General features: G+C 40.5%; 2 protein-coding genes and 1 long non-coding RNA gene across 10 annotated transcripts in view; 2 read left to right on the top strand and 1 right to left on the bottom strand.

The window, feature by feature from the left end:
• The first annotated feature begins 7 nt into the window (after positions 1–7).
• On the top strand, positions 8–10,044 carry LOC142072193 (uncharacterized). The gene is made up of 2 exons (XR_012668585.1): positions 8–195; positions 9,949–10,044. It is a non-coding gene; the product is annotated as an uncharacterized LOC142072193 (long non-coding RNA).
• Positions 1,902–17,714, bottom strand: NMRK1 (nicotinamide riboside kinase 1). Of its 7 annotated transcripts, XM_048851311.2 has the most exons (9): positions 17,325–17,714; positions 15,821–15,881; positions 14,885–14,975; positions 13,845–13,893; positions 11,812–11,983; positions 11,634–11,705; positions 9,906–10,012; positions 5,658–5,742; positions 1,902–3,958 (listed from the first exon to the last, which is right to left on the bottom strand). In XM_048851311.2, exons 1-9 carry the CDS (start codon positions 17,368–17,370, stop codon positions 3,955–3,957), a joined length of 687 nt encoding a protein of 228 aa, XP_048707268.1. In that variant the 5' UTR covers positions 17,371–17,714; the 3' UTR covers positions 1,902–3,954. The 7 variants fall into 7 exon arrangements, with proteins under 7 accessions (XP_048707268.1, XP_048707270.1, XP_048707267.1 ...); XM_048851313.2 differs by lacking the exon at positions 5,658–5,742 and having other exon boundaries at positions 15,821–15,909; XM_048851310.2 differs by lacking the exon at positions 5,658–5,742.
• A 163-nt stretch (positions 17,715–17,877) lies between these two features.
• OSTF1 (osteoclast stimulating factor 1) overlaps positions 17,878–19,311 on the top strand; it is a 28,243-nt gene continuing 26,809 nt past the window's right edge. The window contains exon 1 of one of the 2 annotated variants that reach the window (XM_048851318.2): positions 17,878–18,117. In XM_048851318.2, coding sequence (XP_048707275.1) covers positions 18,084–18,117 — 34 coding nt within the window. In that variant the 5' untranslated portion in view covers positions 17,878–18,083. Of the gene's footprint in view, positions 18,118–18,904; positions 19,048–19,311 lie in introns of those variants that run through there. The other variant, XM_048851317.2, reaches the window with a different exon arrangement.

Below are 19,311 nucleotides of genomic sequence, written 5' to 3'. Positions count from 1 at the left end.
CGCGCGCGCCTGGCCGAGTACTTGCTTTATCAGACGGGAGGACACCGCCCTCCAACGGCGATACGCAACGGGCACGGTCCGCGCAGCCGCACAAAAGTCCGTCCGACCCCTCCTACCCGCTCGTGAGTTATCGTGAGACAACGCAAGAGAGAAGAGACGAGTGAACGGCCTAACCGCGGACTGTCGCGGGGGGAGGTGTGTACCCTATGCCCCTCCCCTCTACTGGCAGGATCCAGATCGGGTGTCGTAGACACCAGAGGGAGGAGAGCCGGAGCCGCTAGACTGCAGCCTGGCTGCAGCAGAGACGTTCTCCCTGGCCAGAGAGCGTAGCGCGGCCCCAGGCGACAGCAAAGAAAGGGGCAGTAGTTTGTAACGGGGGGGAGCGAGAGAGAGAAGAGAAGGGATGAGTCAGTGGTGACTATTTTCCATTGAAAAATATGTTTAAAGAGGTGCCATACCTATATGTAAAGAAACAGGGTACCAGGGGGCAACTGCCCCCTCTCACCGTGAGCGGCCCAGCCCTTGCAAAGGGCATGGTTGGATAATTTAAGCCCTATACCCAGATCTATAGACACTCTTTTCTTCACCTGGGTACTGTATAATTTTTAACATTAGCGTTAATAAAAAAAATTAAATCTGCACGTCAGTAACACATATATTGTGATTGGACTCTGCTCCTTTCTAACTCCAGGGCAGTTTTGCTGTTAATGGCACTGGAGGGCAGGAGGGAGCCCTATCCTAAGAATGGACCATAACACAAAAAAGTAAGAGCAGAGAGTGTGAGAGGAAGGAGTCGTCTTGCTTATAATAAGTGGTAATGAGAACAGCGAGGGCCAGCCAAAGCAAAGTCCAGCATCTTGTTTAGATGAAAATGAAAGATGCTTTTGGCTACTTGTTCTATTTTATATTAACTATTTTTATCACCACAGGACTTGTGCTCCTGCAACACAGCAAAACACTACGTTACACAAATGATAGTAATATCCTAAAAGACAGATCTATCGCGTTGATATATTTTTAAAATATATAAGAATATGCAGGGATACAGAGGTGTCTAAATAGGATCCCTCAGATGGAGAAAATCTGAGAATAGAAGGCAGATATAATTCCAGCCTCAGTTAAAGTTAACGGTAGCTAGTTTAGAAAAAACTTATCTATGGCAGTGGCCCCCAACCTTTCCACACTACTGTACCCCTTGCAGGAGTCTGAATTGTCTTGCTTACCCCAAGTTTCACCTAACTTAATTACTTGCTTACAAAATCAGACACAAAAATACTAAAGTGTCACAACACACTATTACTGAAAAACTGCTTACTTTCTAATTTTTACCATATAAATATAAAATAAATTGGAATATAAATATTGTACTTACATTTCAGTTTATAGTATATAGAGCAGTATAAACAAGTCATTGTCTGTATGATGTTTCGCTAGTTGGCTGTACTGACTTCGCTAGTTCTTTTTATATAGCCTGTTGTAAAACTAGGCGAATATCTAGGTGATTTGGTGTACCCCCTGAAAGATCTCTGCGTACCCTCAGGAATACATGTACCCCGGTTGAGAACCACTGATCTATGGTATAATACATTGTATTGTAAAGATATCTTTAAAATACAGCTAAAATCTAAAGATGTATCAAAGATCATAGCTCTTAAGGACTTAAAGTTAACTAACAGGTTATACCCATTTCTATTTTACCTTCTCCAACCACAGTTAGGAATAGAACCCAAATCTCTAATTTAACAACCCCAGTTTTATCTGTCTTACTGTACTTATACCCCAGAGACAGAATCCAGGATTTCTGAGCATCAGAATAAGAAGTTTCTGGCAAGTAGCAACTAGTCTAATACATACTTGCTTTGCTATCATATGACTGCACACCTGCCTGCAAAATAAACATATATGTTTAAAGCCATTTATTGTTCTCACAAGCCATTTCAGAAAACAGTATATTTTATTTTTGTATAAAACGGAGATACAGAAATTCACATTAGAAAGTATTTCATCTTAAACATATTTCTACAAACACTTACACTGTGCTTCTGTTTTAGTAGATCACCACAAATGTATTTTCTGTATACTGTAAAGGTCTTAATATTGCATTCATGATCAGAAAGTCAAGATAGCTACCATATTAAGTCATCAGGCTAAAAATATCCCAACCAAAAAAACCACATTTCTGTGCTACCAAAAATGCCTGAAAGCGAACAATACTAGAACTTTTAGGGCCAGAAGGACCCTGTAGTACGGGGTGGCCAACCTGAACAGCAGCCAGAATTTACCAATGTACATTGCCAAAGAGCCACAGTAATACGTCAGCAGCCTCCCACTCCCCATTAGCCCCCTCCCCAGCTCCCAGCGCCTCCCACCCACCATCAGCCCCACCGATCAGTGCCTCCCGCTCAGCTGTTTCGTGGCGTGCAGGAGTCTTGGGGGGAGGGAGGGGAGAGAAGAGAGGAGCGAGGGCATGGAAGGCTCAGGGGAGGGGGTAGGAAGGGGTGGATTAGGGGCAGGGTCTGTACAGAGCCAGGGGTTGAGCCGTGAGCACCCCCTGGCACATTGGAAAATTGGCACTTATAGCTTCAGCCCCGGAGTCGGTGCCTATATAAGGAGCTGCATATTAACTTCTGAAGAGCTGCATGTGGCTCCGGAGCCACAGGTTGGCTACCCCGATGTAGTAGGTTATATGGCTTTCACCTTTAGTTTGAGTAGAATTAAGGTATCTAGACAATCCTCAAAAGATAGTTTGTTTTCAAATAGTTTTAAGTCCTCCCTGTGTGTATTTATATATTTTTATATGAAGAAGAAGCTGGTACTATTCCTTAGCTCAGTGTTTCCCAAACTTGGGACGCCGCTTGTTCAGGGAAAGCCCCTGGCGGGCTGGGCTGGTTTGTTTACCTTCCGCGTCCACAGATTTGGCCGATCACGGCTCTCACTGGCCGTGGTTCGCCAATCCAGGCCAGGGGCTTCCCCTGAACAAGCGGCATCCCAAGTTTGGGAAACACTGCCTTAGTTGATCTAAACCATATAATTTTTCTGTTCTCTAATCACATTGTTTTTTCATTTATTTCTAATCATTTATGATTAATGAGAATCTTATTCTTTCCTTCTCCTTTTTTGTAGCATCTTTTGTACATTTGTCATCCAGAATCTTTTACAACTCCAAACCTCTTATTTTCCAGGCTGCATGTTTTTCATCCTATCACTGTTAACACACCTGAACTACCACCAACCTCTCTTCTTATCCTACAACTCTTTCTATGGCCTAGTAGTTGCTCTTCAAATTATCACTATCCTTTCCATATGCCCCAAACAATAGACTACATCTGGAGTGTTGTGTAACAAGCACCATGTGAAAGAGGAAGAATTCTGTGGTCTCAAGAGCAATACCTCTATTTACATACTTCCAAAATGGCTTTTGCCTCTTTAACCACATGTCATTTAATACTCATTTAATATTTTATGAGCTATTACTTCTATTTTTCCCTATATTACTCATATGCAATCACTATGCATTTGTGATTTTAAATTCCAAAAATATTTTACTTGCATATGAAATTGTGCACATAGTGTATACTTATGAAAGTATATTTATGAAATATCCAGGGCTATATTTTCATACATTAAAGTAATTTTCAAATTCTGTATATTACATGATTAAATATTAAATCAGGTTTAAAGTTTGACACAGAGTTACAGATGCCACTCTGAGCAAGGCTATCACTTTAAAAATACTGCTCTGGACTACTGGATGACCTATACTGTCTGTTCATCAATATTTATAACTCTAACAGAAATAGCAGTCACTACAGTACAATGAGGATTTGTATAAACTGGTGTTACTGATGTACATACAGTAGATTGGCAAAGTGATCCATCCGGACACCATAAAATTGACCCTGAATCCATACTGGAAAGAATCTCAACTTCTCACATGGTTTTGCTGTGACCTGCTCACCTTAAAAAAATAAAAGTAAAGATATCAGTTCACAGATATTACAGGGCATCTATTATATGTCCATCACAATTCTTGTCACCTGCCTGAAGCTCAAAATACGTAATTCTTTCCCCTCTACTGCTCAAATCTTGTCAAACCTTTTTTCCCCTCAAACATAATGTTACCACTTTCTCTCAAAAACTTTCAAATATATCTCTTAATTCTGCTATCCAGCTATTGATCTGTTCCAGATCTGAAGAGTTGTAAAACAAGTATTTATATTCAGTTTCTATATAATCTACATTAAGATACTAAACATCCCTCTCATTCATAAGGATGGCACATCCACACAATATCATTGACTGTATTTTTAATTATTTTTCACTTAATTTTAATTTTTCAATTAATGTTAACTTGCTTCACTCTGAATAGCTGGTATTTGTGATGACCTTCTCTGCATGCCTATTATGCATGCTATGTATTGGCACAAACCATAACCAGGAGGTTTATTTGGCTGGGGTTTTGCTACCTCATTTCCCCTCTCTCTTATTTTTAATAGTAAAGATCAGTCACAACTCTGTACCCAGTTGTCTATATCACATATGATGTATGTTTTATGAACATTCAAATGTTAATGGATTTTGAGTTACAAAATAAATGTAGAGACTGACCAGCGATATCGATACATTCACTGCACTGCATCAGTATCAAAGAGGTAGTAAAAGCATTGCACACGTTATACACAGTAGAAAGGACAGACTTATGGGATCAACTATTAAGACACAAACTTGCTTTTTCTTTCAGATAAAGATGCATTGATTCTTCCTCTAGAGTTCTTTTTAAGAACCAGTTGAGATATTATTTGACAGACTTCAGTTAGCTTAGTGCTGCAACTCCTTTAACTACTGTTTAATTAAAAATAATAATAAGAAAAAAGGTGTGTGTATGCTTCCTAATCTAAAGAAAGAAAGGGGGCATTTTAGCTAAATCACTCTAATGATTGTGAGAATTCAGTAGAGAGAGAATAAAATCACCCCATAACTACAAATCAAATAACGTGTGGAATAGGGGATTAGGAAAACTAGATTTACTAAATTTCCCTGTTCTTCAATATTTAAATCATTATTCAAGAGCCTTCCTATTCTCTCTAGTTGTGAATAAATCCACAGGCCTAATTCCTCCACTTATGAAAAGCAGTGGTTTGAGAATTTGGGGGAACATAATAAAAAGGTTACTCCTAACATGCAACAAGCACCAATAAGAGTGAGAACAGAGAGGGGATCTAAAATGATAAAATAACTCAGTCTTTCAGTGGGGTCAAAGAAAATAGTCAAAATCTAGCTCTAAACGAAACGCCATTAAGTTCTTCTCTGACCGAGAAGCACCAACATAGGCTCAGTTTTTAAAGTTTTACTTAAAGCCCACCCATAGTAAGCAATTAGTATACTCTATTAGCATACCACAAAAGGATGAAGGGCTAAGCCAATACCGGTGTACTTGGAATCTATGGTTCCAGAGAGTCCAAGTATTTTAGATCTAAGACTCAGACCACACACACAAAAAAAGCTGTTTCTTCAGCTTTTTGCTTCCTATGTAGAAAAACAAGAGTTTTGTAACACAGGACTTCAAATGCTAGGTATTTACATTATCCCTTAATATTGGCATAGATTTTTGTTAATGAGTTCCCTTATCCTGTTCCAATTTCCCGAAGACGACTTACTTATTCCATGTTTCTAGCTCCCGTACTATATCATTATACACATGTGAAAAAAGGTCTTCCTCAGATTTTGTTCCATCCAAATAAACTGAGAAAGAAGGGGAGAGAAAAGTGGTCACAATATTACAGTTCATTTTAATTAGTAACTTCCTATAAATTTGTATAACACCCAGCACAATCCCGAATGGCATCTGTAGGTGCTATCATGATAGAAATCAAGAATACTTCCTCTCCCAATATTGCTTAAATAAAAGTCCATAAATAGGGGATCAATCCACCCAAAAATACCAGATTCATTTTTAAAAATACATAGTCTAGAGTCATCCCAAAAGGACAGAAATCCTAGTTCTATGGTAAGCTGAGAAATTCAGCAGAAATTTTCCCTTGTAAGGGAAGCCCCTTGGTGAAGAAGGTTGGGAACCATTACTGCCAGAACTTGCGCAGCCAACTAGAAAGTGGATGGTTAATGCAAATTAATATTCTTCTGTGGCCCATTATGTATGTAATCATTAGGACCTCCAGCTAGGTTGTAATAACTCTCCTAATGGGGAGAGGATACGATGATGAATGTGCTGTAATCTCTAATACTCCTGGGTGTTTAGGTTAAAAATATATATTATATATTTACTTTATTTATTTATTTATTTGAGCGGGGGGGGGGGGGGGGAAGACAGATTAAATCTTTGTGCTATGCATACTCTTTTATTACTTTCCCCATCCCTAAAGGAAATAATGACAAACTTAACAAAACTGTTTTTCCTACCCAACTATAAATATGGATTGGCTGATGAAGTCCAGGTCTACATTAGAAAAGTATAGTTATATTGGCAGATCCTCCTAGTGTGGAGGCACCTATTAAACTGGCAAAAAAGTGCTTATCCCAGCTTGGCAAGCAAAATAAGCTAGACCAGCAAGAACACTTATGTCAATATAACAGTCTACCTGCAAAAGCCCCAGTGTATAGAAACACTGCAAAAAGAAAAATCAAGTCACACCCCCAACTGACATTGCTATCCCAGCAAAAATATTTCTAATGTAGACCGGACCTGAGGAAAAGTTGGATATGGCTCTTTTATTGTTCCTTTTTGCAGGATTGACATTTATTCTGTCATTAAAAAAAAATAATAATAAATCCTCTCCAGACCCAAGGTTTGAGAGATTTTGAGAATGCTGATTTGAGTCTCTCAGCATCCTTCTGCAGCCCTCTGTTATCTGAGCATATCAAATTTCACGCTAAGCAGGATTTGATCTGATCAGTATATGGATGAGACCCCTCTTAGGAACAAGAAAACATTCCCACTTCAGCCAGTACAATACCAGGCAATTCCTCAGCATAGCGTTTAGAGGGCAAGAGGATCAACAATGAAAAGCTGGGATTGCAGGGGACAATATCATACACACAGGGTTCTTAAATTATCAGGGCTTTGGGCACCACTAGCTTCATTTCAAACAGTTGAACTGCATTTTCTCAGATTGTGGAGAGAACACCCATGTTGCAGGTGCTTATTCAATAGAGTCTTCCATTTTCTGGAAGCCTACATTCATTCCCCTCTTCTGTTTTCCATAAAAGATCCAGGTTTCTGAAAATAGACCAGCATCTCCTAATTACAGAGTGGGGATGTCAGTCTCCCTGGGCACAAGACATGGTTTTTTTTGTTTTTTAACTATGAAATTGAGTAGAAACCGAAGTCTCATAATTCAGCCTCTCATTCAAGAGAAAAAAGCAGCACTCCCAAAAAAGAACACAAACAAGCAGATTCTCTAAGGGTTAAAAAACGCTGCTACAGACAGAGTAAAGGTTTTTTTCACTTTTAAACAACAAGCTTTAACAAATGTAACCGCTAGCCAGTTTTGTTGTCTTTTTTAATAAAAAGGCAAAGATACTTTGACGCAATAGAATGGAATAAACTGTTCCTAGAGAGTAGTTATCAGTGGTTCATAGGCATGCTGGAAAGACATAACAAGTGGGGTCCTGCAGGGATCAGTTCTGGTCCAGTTCTGTTCAATATCTTCATCAATGATTTAGATAATTGCATAGAGAGTACACTTATAAAATTTGCAGACGATACCAAGCTGGGACAGGTTGCAAGTGCTTTGGAGGACAGAATTCAATTTCAAAATGATCTGGACAAACTGGAGAAATGGTCTGAAGTAAATAGGATGAAATTCAATAAGGACAAATGCAAAGTACTCCACTTAGGAAGGAACAATCAGTTGCACACATACAAAATGGGAAATGACTGCCTAGGAAGGAGTACAGCGGAAAGGGATCTGGGGGTCATCGTGGAACACAAGCTAAATATGAGCCAACAATGTAACGCTGTTGCAAAAAAAAGTGAACATCATTCTAGGATGTATTCGCAGGAGTGTTGTAAGCAAGACATGAGAAGTAATTCTTCCGCTCTACTCTGAACTGATTAGGCCTCAAATGGAGAATTGTGTCCAGTTCTGGGCGCCACATTTCAGGAAGGATGTGGACAAACTGGAGAGAGTCCAGAGAAGAGCAATAAAAATGACTAAAGGTCTAGAAAACATGACCTATGAGGGAAGATTGAAAAAATGGAGTTTGTTTAGTCTGGAAAAGAGAAGACTGAGAGGGGACAAGATAACAGTTTTCAAGTATTTAAAAGGTTGTTACAAAGAGGAGGAAGAAAAATTGTTTTTCTTAACCTCTGAGGATAGGGCAAAAGGCAATGGGCTTAAATTGCAGCAAGGAAGTTTTAGGTTGGACAGTAGGAAAAACTTCCTGTCAGGGTGGTTAAGCACTGGAATAAATTGCATAGGGAGGTTGTGGAATCTCCATCATTGGAGATTTTTAAGAGCAGGTTAGACAAACACCAGTCAGGAATGGTCTAGATAATACTTAGTCCTGCCACGAGTGCAGAAGCCTGGACTAGATTACCTGTCTAGGTCCCTTCCAGTTCTATGATTTTATTTGTAAATCAGTGTCAGGATGGGTTACTTCTAACAGGGCCCCAGCTAAAGATTATGTATGACTATATGTCCCATAATTCCAGCATAATCCATTTGAAAGTGACCCAAAGGAACAACTCTACTTCTGAGATGATCCTTCAAGGCTTTTTCTTTTTTTTTTTTTTTAAAGGCAGTTTCTATTCCCTCCCCCATCCCATCTCTCACACACCCACTGATTTTCAAACATGTGCTTCAGCTAATTCACACATTTATTTTGGCATAGTTCACTCTAGTAGAGAGCCTGTAAGAGGCTCTATGTACACCCAATACATGATGCACAGAGCCTTGCACGATCTCTTGCCACTCGGGTGAATTTCACCATTAACCTTTTTGATAAATACAAATCTTTAGTATGATATTGATCAATAAAAGAAGAAAGAATTTAATGCCTGATCATGAACAGTGTTGAGCATGCCTAACTGCCATTCAATACAAGCTGAAGGTGCTCCACATGTTGCAGGATCAGGTTCTAACAGCGTTATTTGCTTGGTATTATGCAAACTTCCCTACATAGTTCCACCAAAGCACCAAAATCCTGACATGTCTTATGTCAGACTGTGTAGTGGCTTGGCAATGTGTACAACTTGGAGGAATCTATTAAACTTATTCTATCTAAGGGATTGTCTACACTACCACGCGGGGTCGATCTAAGATACGCAACTTCAGCTACATGAAGAGCGTAGCTGAAGTCCATGTACTTAGAACTATTTACCGCATTGTCGTCACTGCTGTAAGTCAACAGCTGACACTCTCCCATCGACTCCGCTTGCACTCCTCGTTTTGGAGGAGTACCGGAATCGACAGGAGAGCACTCAGCGGATGATTTATCGTGTCTATAGTAATGTGATAAATCGACTCCCGCTGGATCGATCACTTCCCGCCGATCCGGTGGGCAGTGTAGACAAGCCCAAAGACCTAAATCAGGATTGTAAGCCACATTCTAATGCATCAACTCAATGAGCCATATAACTCCCCACAATTTTTCTAGTTAAACACACACACACACACACACAAACTGGTTTGTCACATGGAGTTTAGGAATCACTAGTCAAGGTGACCAATGCATTTTTGTTTATTCCTATAACTCACAAAGGTGGGTAATCTCTACAAGATTTTCTTGCATGAAAATCACTTATCTATGAGCAGACAATAAATGCATCTAACACTGCAGCGTAAATCGTAAATGCCAAAAAAAAAAAAAAAAGGAAAAATAGAGTGATTTGCAAAAATTACTACTTTTAATCATTTTTATATGTTTAAAGATTATGTATATCATACCAATATTATTTGTATTTTCTTTCATTTCCCTCTTATGTTTCAGATACATAGGCCATACATGTCCATCGAAGTATCCTGGTGGATCTGCCGGTTGATAAACTCTGGTACTACAGAAAAATATATTTGCTTTCTTGTGCAAGTTTTACATTTTTTTTTCTGGTGTGCTCACATATACCCTTCATCGTTTATTTAGTACGAATATCTATCCAAAATATTAAGAGAGAGGGAGGCTGTGTATCTGCTGGTCACAGCAAAGGAGACTCCTTAATTATAACAGGATTTCGCATATTGCCCACATGACCTCTATCAAATCACCTATTTCTGCCGATCATTTCAACTGCAAAACTGGGTAAGAGCAGATTCTTATTGAAACAGATGTTGCATCTTAAACAAACTTCACTGCATAAGTAAGTTACATAAGAATAGCCAAAATACACTTCTATCACAGAGAATATTTTTCACATTGGTCTAAATTCTGAGAAGGGACTAGTGATTTTGGTTGCTCAACTTGCAACACCTTAGAACACTGGCTCTCAACCTTTCCAGACTACTGTACTCCTTTCAGGTATCTGATTTGTCTTAAATACCCCAAGTTTCACTCACTTAAAGACGACTTGGACTTGCTTACAAAATAGACATAAAAAAAATAAAAGTGTCACAGCACACTGACTGAAAAATTGCTTACTTTCTCATTTTTACCATTATAAATCAATTGGAATATAAATATTGTACTTACATTTCAGTGTATAGTATATAGAGCAGTATAAACAAGTCATAGTCTGTATGAAATTTTAGTTTGTAGTGACTTCACTAGTGCTTTTTATGTAGTCTGTTGTAAAACTAGGCAAATATCTAGATGAGGTGATGTACCCCCGGAAGACTTCTGCATACCGCCAAGGGTATGCATACCCCTGATTGAGAACCACTGCCTTAGAGGGCCTGATTTTCAGAAGTGCTGAGTACCCACCTTTTGATGATTGAATTCAAGGTCTCTTAAATTGGGCTCCTAGAAAGAAAGGAGCCCAAAATCTACTAGTCACTTTTCAAAACATAGGCCATTATGAATATGGGAATTCTGCAATCAGTGAATCAGATTCTGACCTTAGATTAACTTGTGTCATTCTAGAATAACACCATCAAAACCAGATTTGCAACAGTAACTGAAGGCAGAAAAGGGCCAATATCTAACTCAAATAATACACAACGTAACTGCATGTCAACTCTGCCACTGAACAGCATTGTAGTGGCACAGTTTCTTGTAGCTGCAAGAGTAAACACTTTGTTTCTGTCCCCTTTTAAATAATGCTTAAGTGCCATTGTACTGTAATTAACCTATATTTTACGTTCCTTGGGCGAGGGGCTTTTTACTTTGTTTCTGTACACTGGCAGTCTGAACAGTGATTGGTGTCCCCATGCACACCTACAATATGAATAATAATAGTGATAAACAGGGGATGGATCTATACATTTAAGGATTATAGATGCTGCTTGAACTTCCCTGGGAACCACAAAGGCTCTACCCTCAGGGATGGAATAGTAACAAGGCGGAGCTCACTACCTCAGCAATAGCAAGATCACACGAAGGGACTGAGGAGGGTCAGCAGTCTCTGCTCTAAGAGTTATTACAGTTGGTGGATGTGTGAGAACACACTGGCATACAGGAACCTTTTTATCTTACGGGTACTAGGGCATAGTGATCTGCAGTGAGCAATAATTTTAAAACATTACCTCCTTCTCCTCTTGCATTCTTCATATGGAATGGTCAGAAAATATTTTCTATCCCATACTTCATTAAGAGGCCTAAGATGACAGCATGTTTAGTCATTTTGTTTCCCTAATATCAACTGTAAATGGGGCGTGAATAACATGACATTTTAAAAATTATTTCTTAGGTAGCATTGCTTACTCATAGTTATACAGAAGAAAACCTTCAGCTATTAAAATGTGAACTTCTTCTGTACTTTTCAGATTGAGAGGTGTACTCTTTGATTCTGCTGTTGAGACAGAAGAGCCCGTTGGGTTTTTCATCCATGAGTATATGCTTGTCACCATTTCCTCCATATAAAGGGCATCAAGTACTAGAAAAGACACAAAAGGTTAGGTGTTTTTGTTTTGGCTTTTAATTTTTGCATTATTTCTGAGTTAAGCAGAAACCCTGTCAAATGGTTTAAGAACTAAATGTAGGTGTTAAGTAAAAGACGCAGGGTTAATTTAAAAGAAATGGAAATTTAAATGTTAACATTTCCATTTACTACTGGAACCTAAACCAACAGCACTGAACTTGGGCATGTGAACCAGAATGTCCAGCTGATTCATCTAGTTTCATTGTCAACTGAGTGAAGTTCAGAAGTTGAACTGAAAGTTACATAGCTGATGAATGTTGGTAGTAAACACAGAATTCAAGGTTTAGGCTAATGTTATAAATACCCATGTATTACAGGAAATCTTAGATCAGCTGCAGGATATTAAACTGTAGGTTTATAATTAGAGATGGCCTGATGACTAGCCTAGAATTTAAAGTTTAGATTCAGATCTCAAATTGCAATTTGGACTCATTTTTAGTTATAATCTACAACACATTTGGTCTGTGGTACAGTCCTGAACTCAGTGAGACTTCTTGCATTAGAAAAAGGTTGAAACTTGAATCCGATCTTGCTTCATTTAGGATGTGATTCTGGGAGGTGCTAAGCAGCCTTGATTCTCAGTGACTTCACATCAGGAGTTGAGGATATTACGGGAAGTGCTCAAAATCTCCCAGGATTGGGCCTACACTAACTTTGCAGGCTAACAGCCATTCAACAAAACACGGACATTTCATGTCATGAGGTGCAACTCTACAAATGGGGAAAAAAGGGATAATCATTTAGCAAATAGTGCAATTTAATTTAATCTGATAACTTTCTATATTACATCTGATTTCATTTAACTGGCCTGGAATTGAAATATAACTACCACTGACTTTGGGTTGTGGGGGTGGGGAGGGTGTCAGAATTTCACCTCTGGAATGTAGTTTTCTCTAAGTTACTGTCAAACAAGAATAAGATATTAATATCTATATTTTACTTATTTGGTTTTAAGGTGCATATTGCTCGTTATGGGCCAGATTCTGATACTCATGTTGACAACATACTCCACAAGTAGCCCTATTAAGTTAGTGGGGCTACTTGTGAAGCAAGAGGCTACCCAAAATGAGTAAGGATGCCAGAATATGGTCCTAAATGACCAAACAAAAACAAACATTTAACACTGTAAAATGGTGTAATTGGTATTAGGTTTGAAATCACAACTACTAATGCTGTTCAGAAGAGTCTTAATATTGACAGGTTAATAAATTGAAAAGGTTTCACTATAAGCAACAGACAGTTGGCTGTGTCATGCACCATAATTTAGAAGACCAAGAATAGAGAGAATAAAAGTCTGTTGCAGATCGTTTGTTTAACTAGCCTCTAGAAAAGGAAAGCACTGGATGAAGCAGTCTGGAGACCCATCTCCTCAGAACTTTAGATACATGCTGTCACTAGAAGAAATGTTCATAATACCCTATGCTAAGCAAGAGCTGTTTCTGGAGAAACAGAAAAGGCTAGCTAATTTGCAAAACAGAAAGCTATAAAGTCAGTGATAAATGCAGAAAGTTAAAATATTATTGCCATTCCATAGTAATAGTATTGTGTAATAAGCAAATAAAGGTATGCTCTATTAAACTGTCCAGTACGATGATGATGATGATGAACTTTTAAAATACTGACTTTTTTGTTAAACCAACATCCTGAAAAAATCCTCTATCGAATTATATATATTTTTTGCCAGACATACCCCACTAACCATTTTTTTTTAAAAACAAAGCAAAACACTGTCCCCATTGATGACTACATTGATCCAAAAGAAACAGAACCTAAAGTTAATACATAATGTTCAAAAACAATATACCAATTCACTTACCATCATATTGCTTAAATCCATGTTCATCTATCTCTATTTCAGATTCTGGCTAGAGAGAAAAAAATGCAATGAAGGCCACAAGGCAATAGTAACCCTATTACTCTGAATTCCCTTGTGTAGTATTTATGGTATGGATGGATAGAAGGCCGGAAGGCCAGTGTGAACGGCTTAGGGAGAAGGGTTAGGTTACTAGGATATGAAGCAGAAAATGTAACATGGGCAGGGGGAGAAACAGGAAGCCAAAGAAGCGTGTGGTGTAAGAAAAGACCGTAGTAGAATATTCACAGTATTTTTCATAAACAGTGGATTGCAACATAGCAGGAGTGTTGCTCCCCGCCCCTCCCAATTTAATCTTGATGTATCACTAAGACTCCCCAAAATTACTCTTCAAATAAAAAATAATTTTCCCACATGTCCCCCCCAAAATAGTACCATCCAGGTAAAATTATTTACTAATCTACCGAAATTGATATTGATAATATATCACATATTATATAAACACAAGCATCTCTGGATTTTAATATTAACTTCTGAATAAACTATAGTTTTACTCGAGAACAAGAGCCACATCAGGAACAAGAACAGGCCCCTCTCACTCATACAGATACAGATATGCTTTTGCATTTTAAGATATGAAAGAACAAGCAACAATATTTAATTTTTGTTGCTATTTTGTTTCTATTTGTTATTTTCTATCTAGAGTTAAAAATGAACTGCAAAAAGATGAATTCAATAGCATGAAGCATTCCCTGAAATGCATTTGTTTCTCTACTCACCTTTAAATATCAGAGGATGCAGCGAGATGATTATTCTGTTAGTCATGTTCTTAATATTTTTTGGCAACCGAAAGCTTTAACATTATTATAGCATTCTTAATTATATTTCCCTCTCTTCTAGATAATACTTTATATTGACTCTATGAACGGAATTTCATTTTAAATTGTCACATACTGATAGATCAAGAAAAAAGAATAGAGTCTTGCAGGAACTACATTTAAAGTCTACTTTTATGTATGAAGTCATTCCATCAGTTCAGTTACCTTAAAGAAGTCATCTTGATAGAGTATACTGCAGTTCGGAAGCTGTTTCCCAAGTCGTTTTGCCAGTGTTGTTTTCCCCCCATTTGTCACACTGATTTTGAAAATGGAACAAACAGTGGGTCAGGACAAAAATAATGAATAATGTGCAATGTGCGCTAGCAAAAAGGCAATTAAAAAATCTAATTTTATTCAGAATATTAAATACTGTTTGCAGTTTCCTAACATTTGTTTGGAAAATACTTAGTCCTGCCATGAGTGCAGGGGACTGGACTAGACCTCTTGAGGTCCCTTCCAGTCCTACAATTCTATCTTTTCACTAATTTTAGTCTGCTTATAGCACTATGGAAAAGAGGAAGACTAGAGTTGATGTCTGAGAGGGTCAATCTATGGTGGAGGGTGGGACAAGATATCAAAAATTAAACCAGTGGCATAGCTAGGAGTGGAAATTTGGGTGGACCCTGACTTTCAGGTGGACGGGCAATGACAGACTGTGGTAGCTCAGCTTCTCCCCCAATGCCATGCCCTCTTCCAAGCCCTGATACCCCCAGACACAGGGCTTCACTTGCCGAGCTGGGCATGCGCATAGGGTGGCTCAGAAAACGGCAAGGCAGAGCTGTGGGAGCGTAGCTTTCTGAAGGGCAGGCGCATACCTCCGTCCTGGATTTCAGGTGCCAGAGTGATGCTCCGGGGCACTGTGGCACCACTATACCCCTGCTCAGATTTGGATGGGCCTGGATGCTAACGGCCCACCCCGGCCCATCTGTGGCTATGCCCCTGAATTAAATACAATTGACAGTACAATATTAAGCTTAAGTTTTTTAAAAAAAGTAATTAAAGACAGCTATATTCACACTCAGGGATTGTTAGATCGCAATATGGAGTTTGAGGCAATCTTAAATTTTTGTTTTAACAGAGACTGAACTTGTTTGCACTTACCCTCCAAGTCCAATGACTAACACCTTCATAATTTGTGTTCTATCCAGTTCCCTTCTTTCCACTGTTTAAAATATGAACAATGAACAAACCTATTTGGACAATGACAAAATCAGCTGCTACACAGGAAAACACCAATTATCCACAAAAAGCATTTTAAAGGTTTTCAACCTCTACCACTTTTATTGAGTTGTCTTCACAGTCTTACCATGAGGGCTCCTTTAAGGCCCAACCCTGCAATTGCTTACTACCAAGCATAGTTCTCACTGTTATGAGCAGTCCCATTAAAGAAAACAGGACTACTTAGTGCAATAGTAAAAAGTGTTTGCAGATTGGGCCCTTGAACGTAACCTAGGGAAGGGGGGGGGGGGGCGGGAAATGAGTTTGTGTCCTGTTTTGTTTCAAGTTTCTTCTGGGAACTTCCTTTTCTGATTTTTTATTTTTAACATTACAGTATCAGGAATCTCAGATCTTGTTTTCCCAATTTTTTGGAGGATTTTCTTGGACACTTTGGGTGTTCACCTAGACTGAATTCTTCCATCAACCTAGCTACCACTTCTTGGGAAGGTAGATTACTTATGCCAACGGGAGATAGGTACTATCTACACGGAAGCGCTGCAGTAATGCATCCGTGCACTGTAGCATTTTAAGTGTAGATAAGCCCTTAGCAAATGACAAATATTTTATAATGATCAATAAAGGCCTTTCAGTGCAGGTAAGGTTTGACGCAAAAAGCAGTATTAGCTGACAAGTCAGATACCATCTACACATATCTGAAAAACTTTTAACTCATTAATTTATGTCATTGTCTGTATCAACTATAGTCACAATTTAAAGGAAGGATTCCAGAGTAAATAAAACAGGCAACTTTATTTGTATATATGTGAAAAATAAAGAAAAGTGGAAACCAAGAGTGGGTAATAAAATATTTTGTTTGCAGTATAATTGTAGCCAATTGTTCGCAGGATATCAGAGACCAAGGTTGGTGAGATAGTATCTTCTATTGGACCAACTTTTGTGGGTGAGACACAAATTTTTGAGGCAGAACTCTGTGTAAACTTCAATGCTTGACTCTTTCGCCAATAGAAGTTGGACCAATAAAAAAAATTACAAATATACCATCTTATTGCACATGGCAAGGTCATCATCAGGCTTACCATGAGCAGCCTACAATGCCAAACATTAAGGCACCAATCCTCCCAACACAGATGTACACAATTAGTACTTTAATTTTGCATTTCCTAAGTTTTCAGCTGCAATTTTTAATTATGCCACTGCAAACTACTGGTATATGTAAAGTATCTGCCCAAATTATTTGAAGTGGCACAGTTACAGGGGGGTGTGTGTGTGTGATTTGTAAGGGAATGCACAGGAAAAATAAGGTTCCGAGAGAATTTTCAACTTTATCTGCCAACTTGGCAGTAGTCACTAGCCGGTGCGTGATTCAAGAAACTGGCGTAAGGACAGCATTTGCAAATATGCCCCACAAAATACATAGCAAGAGCACCTGAACTAAGGGAACGGCGCTGCTGGAGCCGTGGCTCGGATTTCATGCGATGTTCGGGTGTGTAGGTGGCACCGCAGCGGTACGATCAGGTCCAGTGCGACCCACCGCGTTACCTGAGCAGCCGAGGCCTCTGTTGTCGCTTCCCCAGGCCGGTGGTCTGCAATGCAAGACTATGCAGCGAAAGCACAGAGGTGCGCGTGAACTACCAAGCCGGACCGACGCCCCGCGGAGCGCTGCCCCACCAGCGGCTGGGCTGAGCAGCGGGCACCCACCCCGGAAGACGAGCGCTCAGGCGCCCCTGCGCGCGGAGACAGGCAGCAGCCTGCACGGCCCACCCCGTCCTGTCCCGCTGACTGCCGGGATTGGCCGGCTCAGGCTGGGTGGGCGAGGGGAGGGGAGCCGCCTGCCTGGCGCGACGCGCGCGGAGATTGGTTGCCTCGCGCTCCCGGGTCCACCCCTGCAGCCCCGCCGTCCGCCTGGCTCCGCAGCCGCCCCTAGAGGGAGCAGCGCCCAGCGGCCGGCTCGCTGCTGCTCCGGCTCTTCTCACTTCCTCACCGCGCCCCCAGTGCGCGCACTCCGCGGGGACTCGCTGCTGGGACAGCCGCCGCCGCTCCGCCTGAGCCCCGCGCCCGCTGCAGAGGAGGGGCTCCGCCGCCGCTGGGCTCAGGTTACCGGGCAGGAGGAGGGACCGGCCCAGGGCAGTTTGCGGGGAGGCGGAGGAAGGGGTTTCCCGGCTCTGTGCTAAGCCAAGCCGCCGCGATGTCCAAGCCGCCACCTAAACCAGCCAAACCAGGTAAGGGAGCGGCCTGTCGCCGCGCTCCTCCTGCACAGGAACAGCAGCCGCCTTGCACCCCGCCTGCATTTGCATCACACGGGCCTGAAGTTCATGCTCGGCGCTAGACACGGAGCTGGGCTCTGACACGTGGGCGATGTTTTTCCTTGCTCCCTTTTTATGTGTCCGGCGCGGGGCCCCCTTTGCGATGTGCTGAAGAAGGGGTGGGAGGGGCAGGCTCCTCGGGCTGGCAGAGCACCAGGAAGGTTATGGCTCCAGGGCGAGGGGCTTCCTTTTTATCTGGGACGTGGCTCGGGCTGTCACTGTCAGAGCGCACTTGCTAGTGGCCGAGAAGTAGGAAGTGAGCTGAGCTCTTAAAGTCCCCGCTGAGGCTTTGTGGCGAGGAGGAAGACGCAGAAGCAAATGGTCTTGGGATCATTTTACAACCCTTTTTAGTAAACTCGCTGCTGCATGACAATTGCGGAAGGACGGAAACAAGCCTCGGTTAAAATGCTCTTCTAAGGCTGCTCGATGAACAAGCTGCACCGAGAATTATTCTGTGACTAAGGAATGTCAAGCTAGAAAGTTGAAGCTGATTGTCACTATGGTGCCTCCACGTGGGAAGAGGTGTCCTAACAAGCACCCTTCTTGGGAGCAGTTTTCCTTACTTGCGATAGCATTCTGTGATTTAGTACTTGCCATAAATCTGAGACTTGCTCCTAAAAAGACAAGATTTTTTTCAGTTATTATTACCAAAAAAAAAAAAAGCATTAAAATTGTGACAATAACTGATGAAAGATCGGAGAATGAGTTGTGAACTCTCAAGGCTTGATTGGTAAAAGTGTGTTGAAATTGCCAAAGCACAGAAGACTATCTTCTTCCAAAGCCTGAATACACAGTTTGTCCTCTGTTGAATGGAGCCTTGGATAAGGATCCAGGGCTCTATACAAGGTATGATCTACTGGGATCCAATGACTTTTAAGGTGCTTAGAGTTGTCACCCTTAAACTTTTGAATTTTCTGTCATTTGCAAATATGTGACAATATCCTGTTGCTTAAATTTCCGTTTAGGAAAAGATGCTATCAAGATGATTCAGTGCTTGATTTGTAATGAAAGAGGTGCCAAGGCCTGAGCAGTTTTGTTACTTTAATAACTGACATAGTATAAACCCAGAGGTGCCGGGGCTTTGAACTGCCAAGCCTAGAAGTGCCTGGG

The sequence above is a fragment of the Caretta caretta genome, chromosome 5 (genome assembly GCF_965140235.1).
Source record: "Caretta caretta isolate rCarCar2 chromosome 5, rCarCar1.hap1, whole genome shotgun sequence".
NCBI lineage: Eukaryota > Metazoa > Chordata > Testudines > Cheloniidae > Caretta > Caretta caretta.
This window is presented reverse-complemented; position numbering and strand designations above follow the sequence as displayed.

What these genes read in the sequence shown, in the direction of transcription:
- NMRK1 (XM_048851310.2), bottom strand. Translation starts at nt 17,370, where the DNA reads ATGAAATCCGAGCCACGGCTCCAGCAGCGCCGTTCCCTTAGTTCAG. An exon ending in TTTCTTCTGTATAACTATGA is followed by an intron (nt 11,706 to 11,811) that starts GTAAGCAATGCT and finishes CTGTCATCTTAG; the next exon opens with GCCTCTTAATGAAGTATGGG. An exon ending in GAATGCAAGAGGAGAAGGAG is followed by an intron (nt 10,013 to 11,633) that starts GTAATGTTTTAA and finishes ATTTTTCTGTAG; the next exon opens with TACCAGAGTTTATCAACCGG.